Below are 10,611 nucleotides of genomic sequence, written 5' to 3'. Positions count from 1 at the left end.
TCTCTTTCCCAGATGCTCTCTTTTCTAGCTCTTTTCTCTCTTTTCTAGCTCTTTTCTCTCTCTTTCCTAGCTCTTTTCTCTCTCTTTCCTAGCTCTCTCTTTCCCAGCTCTTTCTCTTTGCCAGGTCTCCCAGCTCTCTTTCCCAGGCCTTTCCCCACCGCGTGAAGGACCAAGATGGCCTGGTGCCAGCCAGAACGATGAATAAACCTACTCGTTACCTGAAAAAAAAAAAAAAAAAACAACTCCCTGGAACAACAATTTAAAGATAATTTAAAATAATGCAAAAAATCACCGTTCTCAGTTTTCTTCATTTCTTTTTGCATTTCAGTGTTGTGACATGAGATTCTTTGCATTCTACTTGAAGAATTACCTTAGGTTTTCATGAAGCCTGTTCTACTTGAGACAAGTTCCCTCTGCTTTTGTCTGAATACATCTTGTTTTTCACTTAGTTTTGAAGGACATATTCATTAGGTATAGAATTCAACACAAGCAGTGATTTTCTTGCAGTGTTTCAAATTTTTCTTATTGTCTTTTGGTTATGCCACTTTTGGTTGAGAACTCAGTGCTTATATTTAATTGCTACTACATTGAGGTAATTTTTTTTGGACCTAAAATATTTTTTTAAAGCATAATTTATTTTTATTTTTTTATTTTTATTTTTATTTTTTGGGTCCAGTCATGGGGCCTGAACTCTGAGCCTGGGCACTGTCCCTCAGCTCTTCAGCTCAAGGCTAGCGCTCTACCACTTGAGCCACAGTGCCACTTCCAGCTTTTTTTTTCCTTTTTGCTTATGTGGTGCTGAGGAATTGAACTCAGGGCCTCATGCATACAAGGCAAGCGCTCTACCACTGAGCTACCTTCCCAGCCCCCTAAAGTATTTTTATCATTGTTTTTTGACTTTCTAAAGATTTAATATGAGATGTCTTGAAATGGTTTTTATTCTATTGAGAATCAAGAGAACTTCGTGAAGCTAATCAGTTTTGGAAAACTCTCATGGACTTTTGGAATATTTTGCTCTTTCTCTATTTCTCTCTCCCATTCTTCTTTCTCTTTTTATTCCTTCACCCATTCTTTTTTTTTTTCTTGCCAGTCCTGGGACTTGAACTCAGGGTCTGAGCACTGTCCCTGAGCTTCTTTTGCTCAAGACTAGCACTCTACCACTTGACCCACAGTGCCACTTCTGGCTTTTTCTGTGTATGTGGTACTGAGGAATCGAACCCAGCACTTCATGCAAGCTAGTCAAGCACTCTACCACTAAGCCACATTCCTGGCCCTGACCCATCCATCCTTCTTGTCTTTTCCCCCTCTCTATTATCTTTTTCTAACATATTAGAACAGCTAACCATGTCTCAAATAAAACTGTATACACATATTCAAATAAATTTATATTTATATATTATGTATATATTTGATAGTATATTTGTATATGTGTGTGTATATATATATATATGTATATATGTATGTATGTATATTGCATGTGTTTACCAAGGCAATAGATCCCTTTGAGACTCTGGTGAAAAACTATGCCTCACAAAAAATGAAAATATGCATAAGTACACATTTTACATTCATTCATCAGAATTCTTGGGATGTCTATGTCCAAATAAATAACACAAAAATACAACTATGTGAACTAATTACCTTTGCACTGAGGTGGGGGGCTACTCCATTCTCCATGGTCGTCATCTTTTATATCACAATAAAGGGAGCTATTTCCAACCAGGGTGAAGCCTTTAGTGCATTCATAGCTTACAGTCTGAGAATATGTGTAAGTGTTACTCTCCCCTCGCATTATTCCATTCTTAACCACTGGTGGGTCTGGACAATAAATTTCTTAAAAAGAAAGACAACATCTTTTAATTCAGTAAAACCGGTATTGTATATTTACAAATAAGGACTAAAACATATTCAAGCTCAGCATTTATCACAAAGGGATGCTTAGAAATAGCTATTAAGCAACGGACAGCATTTTTGGAGGTTTGAAGGCCAAGATAATGGAACACAGGTGCTAAATGGAGACGGATTAACAGAAATAATAAGATTTAAAATACGGAAATTCAAAAATCACAGTAAGGTACACATGTGACACATGCCAAACTGATGTGAAGAAAAGTAACGCTGCTGAATTTTAGAGGTTAAAACAAGAAGTTGAGGATGATGTCAGGGGGATGATGGAACTTGAATTTAAGCCTAGGATGTATTCTGCATTCCACACAGGCTAGGACAGGGAGAAATTGCTCCTCAACACATGGAACAAACAAGAAGAGGAATTGGGAATTCCAGGGGCATGCTTGAGAAATAAGGGTAGAGCCCAAGATATTTTCACCTCCATGGTAAAGTTTCTTTTTCTTAGCACGTATTAACTCACAAAGATTTTTATTTAAGATAAATCAGCCTAGCCCTGGTGACTCACACCTGTAATCCTAGCTACTCAGGAGGCTGAGATCTAAGAATCACAGTTCAAGCCAGCCTGAGCAAGAAAGTCTGTGAGACTCTTATCTCCAATAAACCACTCAGAAAACTGGAAGTGGCACTGTGGCTCAAGTGATAGAGCACTAGCCTTGAGCTGAAGAGCTGAGGGACAGGGTCCGGGCCCAGAGTTTGAGCCTCGTAACCAACAAAAAAAAAAAAAAAAAAGATAAACCATACTAAGGATTTGAGTTTTTTATTTGTTTGTTTTGTCAGTTGTGGGGTTTGTACTCTGGGCCTGGGCGCTGTCCCTCAGCTCTTCAGCTCAAGGGAAGCACTCTACCACTTGAGCCACAGCACCACTTCCGTAGTTGAGTTTTTTAAAAACAAATACAAGCAGAGTTACAGCCTCTTCCAGCAACTATTCTAATAAAAAAATGAGTAGGTTCACATTCTTCAAAGCCCTGAAGCTTTGAAAAGCAGGAAAGGAATATAATTACATGTGTGCCTCAAATTCAATGATATCAAATGAACTGGAGGACCAATGCAGTATTTCCAAATTTCTAAAGTAATTTTAGGCTATTGATCAATCCAAGAACTAGCTACTTGGATTGACACTAAATTCAGGTGTATAGAGACTATTCAAATCCACCTATTGGTGGATTTATTTGTTTGTTTATTTTTGTTGGACCTAGGGCTTGAACTCAGGTGCTGTACCTGAGCTTTTTTGCTCAAGGTTAGTGCTCTACCACTTTAAACTGCAGTGCCACTTCTGGTTTTCTGGTGGTTAACTGGAGATATGAGTCTCACAGACTTTCCTGCCCAGGCTGGCTTTGTACTGCAATCCTCAGATGAGCCACCAATGACTCATCCATTGGTTTTGTCCAAACATTTTAGAGCACTGCATACATACTAGGCATTTTCTATAGATAGATGTCCAAAAGTGAGGCAAGTACAGTTCCTGTACCATAAGAACTAGTGCAAAATGGGAGGATTATCACAGATAACAGTGCAAGTGGTATGGAAAAGAGAGAGAGGAAGGATATTAACCAGGTTGGACAATCTTCCTAAAGAACAAGGAGAATCAACTCGTTGAAGAGAATATAGCAATCCAGAGAAGGAACTAAAAGACATTCCTGGTGGGACACACACATAAGGAATAGTGGAAGCACAAGGTATATGAAAAACAACACAGCCCGCATGGCTAGGAATTGATTGTAAAAGTGAGACACAAACATGGAAATGTAGACAGGGCCTGGCCAGCCTCAAATGCTACACTAGAGAGTGTGGACTTTGTATGTGACAGGGAATACTGATGTCTAAGCTATACTAAGCTTTAAGAAGGAAAAGAGGGCCAAGCACTGGCTCACTTGTAATACTAGCTCCTGAGGAGGCTGAGATCTGAGGATCCTGATTCAAAGCTAGCCTGAGCAGAAAAGTCCTTGAGACTCTCATCTCCAATTAAGCAGCAAGAAGCCAGAACTGAAGGTGAGGCTCAAGTGGTAAAGTACCAGTCTTGAGTGGAAAAAGCCAAGTAAGAGTATGAAGTTCTGAGTTCAAGGCCCAGTACCAGCAACACAACTCAAAAAAGCGAGGGTACTACAAATATACATGTGAAAATTCTAAACAAGCAAAAAATCCTTTACCATTAATGGTTTAGGCCCAGACTTTTATAGAAGACTTACCTACACATTCTGGCAATGGATCACTCCAGCCAACAGTGTTATCTGTAAGAACACAGTAACTAGAAGTGGCACCAACTAATTTAAACCTAGAACAAAAAGGGGGGATAAATCAGTTTAAGGCTAGGAATGTGGTTTAGTGGTACAATGCCTGACTAGCATGCATGAAGCCCTCGGTTTGATTCGTCAGTACTGCATCAACAGAAAAAGCCAGAAGTGGCATTATGTCTCAAGTGGTAGAGTACTAGCCTTGAACAAAAGAAAATCAGGGACAGTGCCCAGGGCCTGAATTCAAACCCCAGTACTGGCAAAAAAAAAAAAAATCAGTTTGTTATATTCCCATGTATCTGACTTTTGTCAAATTCTTCAGCCTACCAGCCTAAAATATACAATATACCAGTAGATGGAGACAAAATGATATTTGATGAAAGTCTGTAAGGCAAATAAAAGAAAAAAAAGTTTATTTAAAAAAATACCTAAAAAGTAAGAATGTATAACATGTGGAACATTTTTATTTGCAGGTTGTGTATGCTAGAAAACATAGAAGTATAAATAAAATTTTTAGGCCAGGTACTGGTGGCTTGCAGCTATTATCCTAGCTACTCAGGAGGCTGAGATCGGAGGTTCACAGTTCAAATCCAGCCAGGGCAGGAAAGTCTGTGAGACTCTTGTCTCTAATTAATTACAGAAAAAGCCGGAAGTGGTGCTGTGGCTCAAGTAGTACAGCCCTACCCTTGATAAAAAGGAGCTCAAGGACAGCACCTAGGTCCAGAGTTCAAGCCTCAGGACCATAAAAAAATTAAATTATGTAGATATCATTTGTGAACAAATCTAATATTTCTGAGTTCTAGAAAATTAATAACAGCCAGGCTCCTATGGCTCATGCCTATCATTCTAGATCCTCAGGAGATCTTGGGTCTGATGACTGTAGTTCAAAGCCAGCTCTATAGACAAAGAAGACACATATATCTATAATGAGCCAATAAAGTGAGGGACTGAAGGTGTGTGGGTCAAATGGTAGAGTGCCAGCCATGAGTGAAAGAGCTGAGCAAAGGGAAAGACCTTGAGTTTAAGCCTCAGTACCAATACACACACACACACACACACACACACACACACACACACACAAATTAATACAGACTTTGTAGAACAATAGAATGTGTCTATATTTAAAGGGTTCAAAGTATTTTCCAGACTTTACATTAGTGATCCAACTGATATTTGTTACTAATATGAGAAAAGTGACTATTATTTCTATTTTATAAATAATGAAGCAGACAAATACACCGGGAGACAGTGAAAGCACAAAATGAAATTTACAACATTAAATGAGAGAATGAATGGAAAATTTTCAACTGTATTTGAGATATGGATATTATTCAGTAAGTGAGTTCCTTTCTTACATAGATAACTATAAAAGACTGGACTGCAAGGACATGGAAGGGTACTGCTACCCTAGGAACATATATATATATATGTATATATATTCTATATTACCTTACATATATATTCCAATGATATCTCCTAAGTTTGTATGTATATAGAAATCAGATACAAATTCATTCTTAGATTAAAAACTTGTTTCATATTTCACTTGAAGGACTGTTATTTCTGTAAACATCATCAACATGTTTCCCATTTTTCTTTACTAATCCATAAATATTAAAAGCTATATATTTAGAGAAGCTGGTGGCATAAAATCTTCCTTTCTTCACCCATTTTATGAAGTTGAATGAGCTCAGAATAAAAGCATCTTTGAAGCAGGGATTGTTTTACCCACTACCAGCCTGTGCATGCTAGTCTCACAACCAGCAATCTCCATCTGAAATTCCAATTTGTTTCCTCTTATGTGAAATACAGTGTTAGTATGACAAAACTTACCCTTTGTTACATGAGAAGGAGATGGATGAACCAAATAATATGTCAGTTTTTATGTTGATAGCACCATTTTGTATTTCTCCAGGATTAGGACATGATCTTTCTAAAAGGTAAAAATAAATTGCTTTCATTAAAATATAAAATATGAAACTATGAGATCCTTTTACAATCATTTTATAATGTATGTGTATATAAAAGCATCACATTACATGCCTTCAATACACACATTCTATTAGTTTATTATATGTAAGTAAAGCTAGAATAAACTTAATTGTGAGACCTATATGTGTGTGTGTGCGTGTGTGTGTGTGTAAATTCATCATCCAAACATTGGTATTTCTAGTTCTTAGACTTCTTTAATTTTACTTTCTTTTCTTGAAAAGTTTAAAACAGCAACCTATTTATGATCTATAGTGAATATAGGTAACCTCAAACTAAGTAAATGTTAAGGTTGTGAGTGGTGAATAAGTATCACAATCACATATGTATTTGGTCTATCCAATTTAACATAAAATGAATTATAGAAGAATCATTCTGAGTAATATAGACACATACAGAGTTCCAGCACAGATGAAGAAAGAGATATTTTCTCCAAACACCAGATGACTTGGAATACTTAAAAAGTATATACTCACTTTGACAAAATTCAGTTGGTTTGCTCCATTCTAAACTCGGAAGGCAAGTTAATTTTTCTGACTTAGTAATATCCTTTCTGTACCCTGGCCGACATTCATATTCCACAATGGACCCAACTGGGAAGTAATTCTGTTTGCTATATTCCTTTTTGAGAAATGCATAATTTAGCCTGGGTGGAATTTTACAGCTACCTATGAGAATTAAAAAATAACAAAAATATGTTATGCATTTGAATGTTTAATTAGCTGATCTTTATTTCACTCCTTTTATGTCTTTATACATACTTAATATTTAAATATCACCATGGCATTTTCAGTATACCCAACACACACACACACACACACACACACACACACATACACACACACACACACTTTCACACACATTCATGTCCTATCTACCATTGTGAAGTAGATTTAATATGTCACTAGCCCCACTTTTCAAAACATGTAATCCAATGAAGTTACCTGGTCACAGTTCTGAGTCTAGTTTTGTGTTGTTGCTGTTGTGTTTTATCAGTCCTGGGCCTTGAACTCAGGACCTGCGTGCTGTCTCTGGGCCTTTTTGCTCAAAGCTACTACTCTACCACTTGAGCTACAGTTCCACTTCCAGCTTTTTGGGGACTTAATTGGAGATACAAGTCATGGGCTTTCCTGCCTGGGCTGGCTTTGAACCACAATCCTCAGATCTTAGCCTCCTGAGTAGCTAGGATTGCAGGCATGAGCCACCAGTGCCCAGCTGGGCACAGTAATGAGACTGAATAAATGTTAGTTTCTGGATGCTATGCTGGGGAATTCCTCAGTACCATTTGGTACAGGGATAGATGAGAATGAGTATTGCCAGATCCTTGGACTCAAGTCCTGAGACAACAATAGTAATTGTAATACTAGTGGCTATTATTTATTGAATACCTCTAACATATATTAACTCATTGACTACCAAAACAACCTCTGAGGGGCAAGGATCAGATAAACGAATTCTGTACATGAACTAAGTACAAACTGTGAACAAGGGACAGATAGAGTATAATGGAATGGTCATGCAAAGGCCCAAAAGTCTCCTGCAGAAATGCTGCTGATACTGAGGAAGTTAGTCACCTTTTGGGGGCCTTTCCCTTAAGTGAAATGCAGAGAAGAGTCTCTGCTTAACTCAAGTAGTTGTTTGGAAGGTTAGATGAAGTAATACCTGCGGGAGAATTATAAACTCTAAATGCCATCCAGGTGCTTTATGCAAGGCTCTCACACTTCAACCTATCACATTCTATCATAGATAGATTTTTAAAAAAGGATTTGTGGCGGTTTCTAAATGTCCTCAAGTTTCCATTGAGTTAAATTGTTCAGAGGCAGGAACAATTTCTATCTCTATTTACATGCATTCAGATACCACGTAATGATGTTTTGGTCCATACTGGGCCACATCTCTACACAACAGTGCTCCTGTAAGTTTATGATGGAGCTTAAACATTCCTATCGCCTAGTGATGCGGTAGTCATAGTAACAGCAGTGTGAGCCTCACCCATGTATCTGCAGCACCACTGCTGGAAATGAGCACAGTATGTCCAATTATAGGAAAGCTCAGCACATCAGTCGTATGCAATCGATAACACTGCGTGTTCTTAAGAACGGACGTTGCCAGTGCCTGTATTGGCTATATTATACTTTAAATTCAACAGTGAGTCAGCTTCAGGCAAGGCCTTTCATGTGTTCCAAAAGACGCACTGTGATCACAGAGGACAGCCCCAGTGCTACAACTCCAAAGGACCTTCCAGTGGGACAATACACAGCAAGGACTATGATGTTCCTACTTATGCTTCCCACGTAGCTAGGATCACAGGTGCACGTGTGCATGCAGGTGCATACGCAAGCACACACGCGCACGCGTGCGCACGCACACACACACGCACACACATACAATACCTAGTTCTGTTTGTTTTTTTAGTTGAGGGTCTTGATTATTTTTATGTCCTGGCCCTCTCAGTGATCTCCAACACCACCACGATAAGCTGTGTATTATTATGGGAGAGTCAAAAAATTGAGATGTTTTTATTAAAAAAATTAAGCTGGACATGATAGCCTATAATCCCAGATGCTTGGGAGGCTAATGCAGGACATCACTTAAGCTCAGAAATATGAGGCCAGTCTGGGCAATATAGTGCTCCAAACAAGGTTAAAAATAGTTTATAAAGTTAAAAAAATAGTTACAGTAAGCTAAGGGTGATTTATTAATGAGGAAAATGTAAATAAATTTAGCATAGTCCAAGTGCACAGTATTTATAAAGTCTACAGATATGGACAGTAATTTCCATTAGTTTACCTGCCATATTCAATACTATCATGTTGTAGAGTTTGTAGCAAAGGAGGAATAAGCTAGACCATGTGGCCCAGGTATGCCATATTACCTAGACCTGTAAGTGCACTCTGTAATGTCCAGATAGCAAGCATGAGTGTATCACAGCAAATACATAATAGATTTTTGAAGGAAAGACATGAGTTTTGGGTGGGGGGAAATGCTACCCAAGACTTATATTTGCTCAGAAGGCTGAGATCTGAGGATTCTAGTTTGAAGCCAACCTGAGTAGGACAGTTCAGGAGACTCTTATCTCCAATGAACTACCAAAAGGCTGTAAGTGAAAGTGTAGCTCAAGTGACCGTGTCAGCCTTGAGCAAAAAAGTTAAAAGGACAGTGCCTAGTGTCTGAGTGCAAGCCCTAGTATGGACGCACACAAAAAATAAAGGGAAAATAAAACCAATACCTTATATTTGTTAAGTCTGACTTTACAAAATGTGATCTAATAAAACACAGCCTATGTATGTCCCTCAAAGCATATGATGATGTATATAAAATATATCATATATGTGTAATATATCCTATATCATATATAACTCATTATATGTAATAACATATGTTATATATGATATATAATAATATATGATACATAATTATTGTTTATTTTCTGTTAGTCTGTTCAGGAGAATATATATATACACATACACACACATATATGTATACATCTATTCATATATAATTTTCTCCTAAATAGTATCTATTGCTTCTTTTCTGTATTAATCGGTTCAGGAGATACAGTCCAGAAGGAAGGTTTAATAAAGCAGCAGTACCTGCTGTGGGAAGCAAGGCCTTCAATTAGCTGACAGGTGTAGTGCCAACACAGGAATTACCCAAGGGTTTAGTGACGCTGGAGAACTATCAATTACCAGTCACACCAAAGAGGTATAAAAATAACCTAACGGGATACACTCCCTTCCGTCACTTTCCCAACAAGAGAGGAACTTACGGTTGCAGAACTCTCCGAGCTCTGACCACTGGTGGCTGGGGAGGCAGACCACGGAATCTGGCTTGCCCGGGATCTTCTCAAAGCCTTCCTTGCATTTGTAGGTGACCGTGTGGCCCTCTGGAAAGCTCTGGAGATCCCCCAGGGTTGGCTGGGCGTTGGGTACCTGGGCGGGGAGGCCGCAGTCACCTGAAGAGGAGAGAGCAGACCCTGCAGGCCACGCAGCCTTGCAGGGAGTGTGGGGGGCGGGTGTCCCGGGGACCTCTGACCTTCCTGCAGGGAACAGGCTCAAAGAAGCTGAGAGGGCTGGGGAGGTGGCTCAGGGGTGCCGGCCTAGCCTGCATGAGGCCCTGGGTTCGAATCCTCAGTACCACAGAAAAAGCCAGAAGTGGCGCTATGGCTCAGGTGGCAGAGCGCTAGCCTTAAGCAGCGCCCAGGCCCCGAGTTCAAGTCCCAGGACTGGAAAACACACAGCAGTGGAGAGTTAAGTCCCTCCCTTTAAAAAGCAGCTCCGACTTTACCGAGTGTCCACGCTGATACTGTTGCTGGCCACGAGATAAGGCGGCCCCGCGTGCGGCGCCGGGTGACACGCCCGCTCACACTCACTCACACGCACAGCTGATCCGCGGGAGGAGGGGGCGACCAGAATCAGCCTGCGTCCTAAAGCCACGGGGGTCCGGGGGGCCCGGGGGGCCGGGGTCCGGGGGGGTCCTGGGG

At 39.7% G+C, this 10,611-nt stretch overlaps 1 protein-coding gene across 1 annotated transcript in view; it reads right to left on the bottom strand.

Moving 5' to 3' along the window:
* Cd55 (CD55 molecule, decay accelerating factor for complement (Cromer blood group)) overlaps window positions 1–10,611 on the bottom strand; it is a 25,506-nt gene that overhangs the window by 14,073 nt on the left and 822 nt on the right. The window contains exons 2-7 of the mRNA XM_013017330.1: window positions 10,435–10,605; window positions 9,898–10,083; window positions 6,605–6,796; window positions 5,973–6,072; window positions 4,095–4,180; window positions 1,642–1,833 (exon numbers count right to left, since the gene is read on the bottom strand). Of these exons, the coding sequence (XP_012872784.1) occupies window positions 1,642–1,833; window positions 4,095–4,180; window positions 5,973–6,072; window positions 6,605–6,796; window positions 9,898–10,083; window positions 10,435–10,605 (927 nt within the window). The remainder of the gene's footprint in view (window positions 1–1,641; window positions 1,834–4,094; window positions 4,181–5,972; window positions 6,073–6,604; window positions 6,797–9,897; window positions 10,084–10,434; window positions 10,606–10,611) is intronic.

The sequence above is a fragment of the Dipodomys ordii genome, unplaced genomic scaffold (genome assembly GCF_000151885.1).
Source record: "Dipodomys ordii isolate 6190 unplaced genomic scaffold, Dord_2.0 Scaffold35, whole genome shotgun sequence".
NCBI lineage: Eukaryota > Metazoa > Chordata > Mammalia > Rodentia > Heteromyidae > Dipodomys > Dipodomys ordii.
This window is presented reverse-complemented; position numbering and strand designations above follow the sequence as displayed.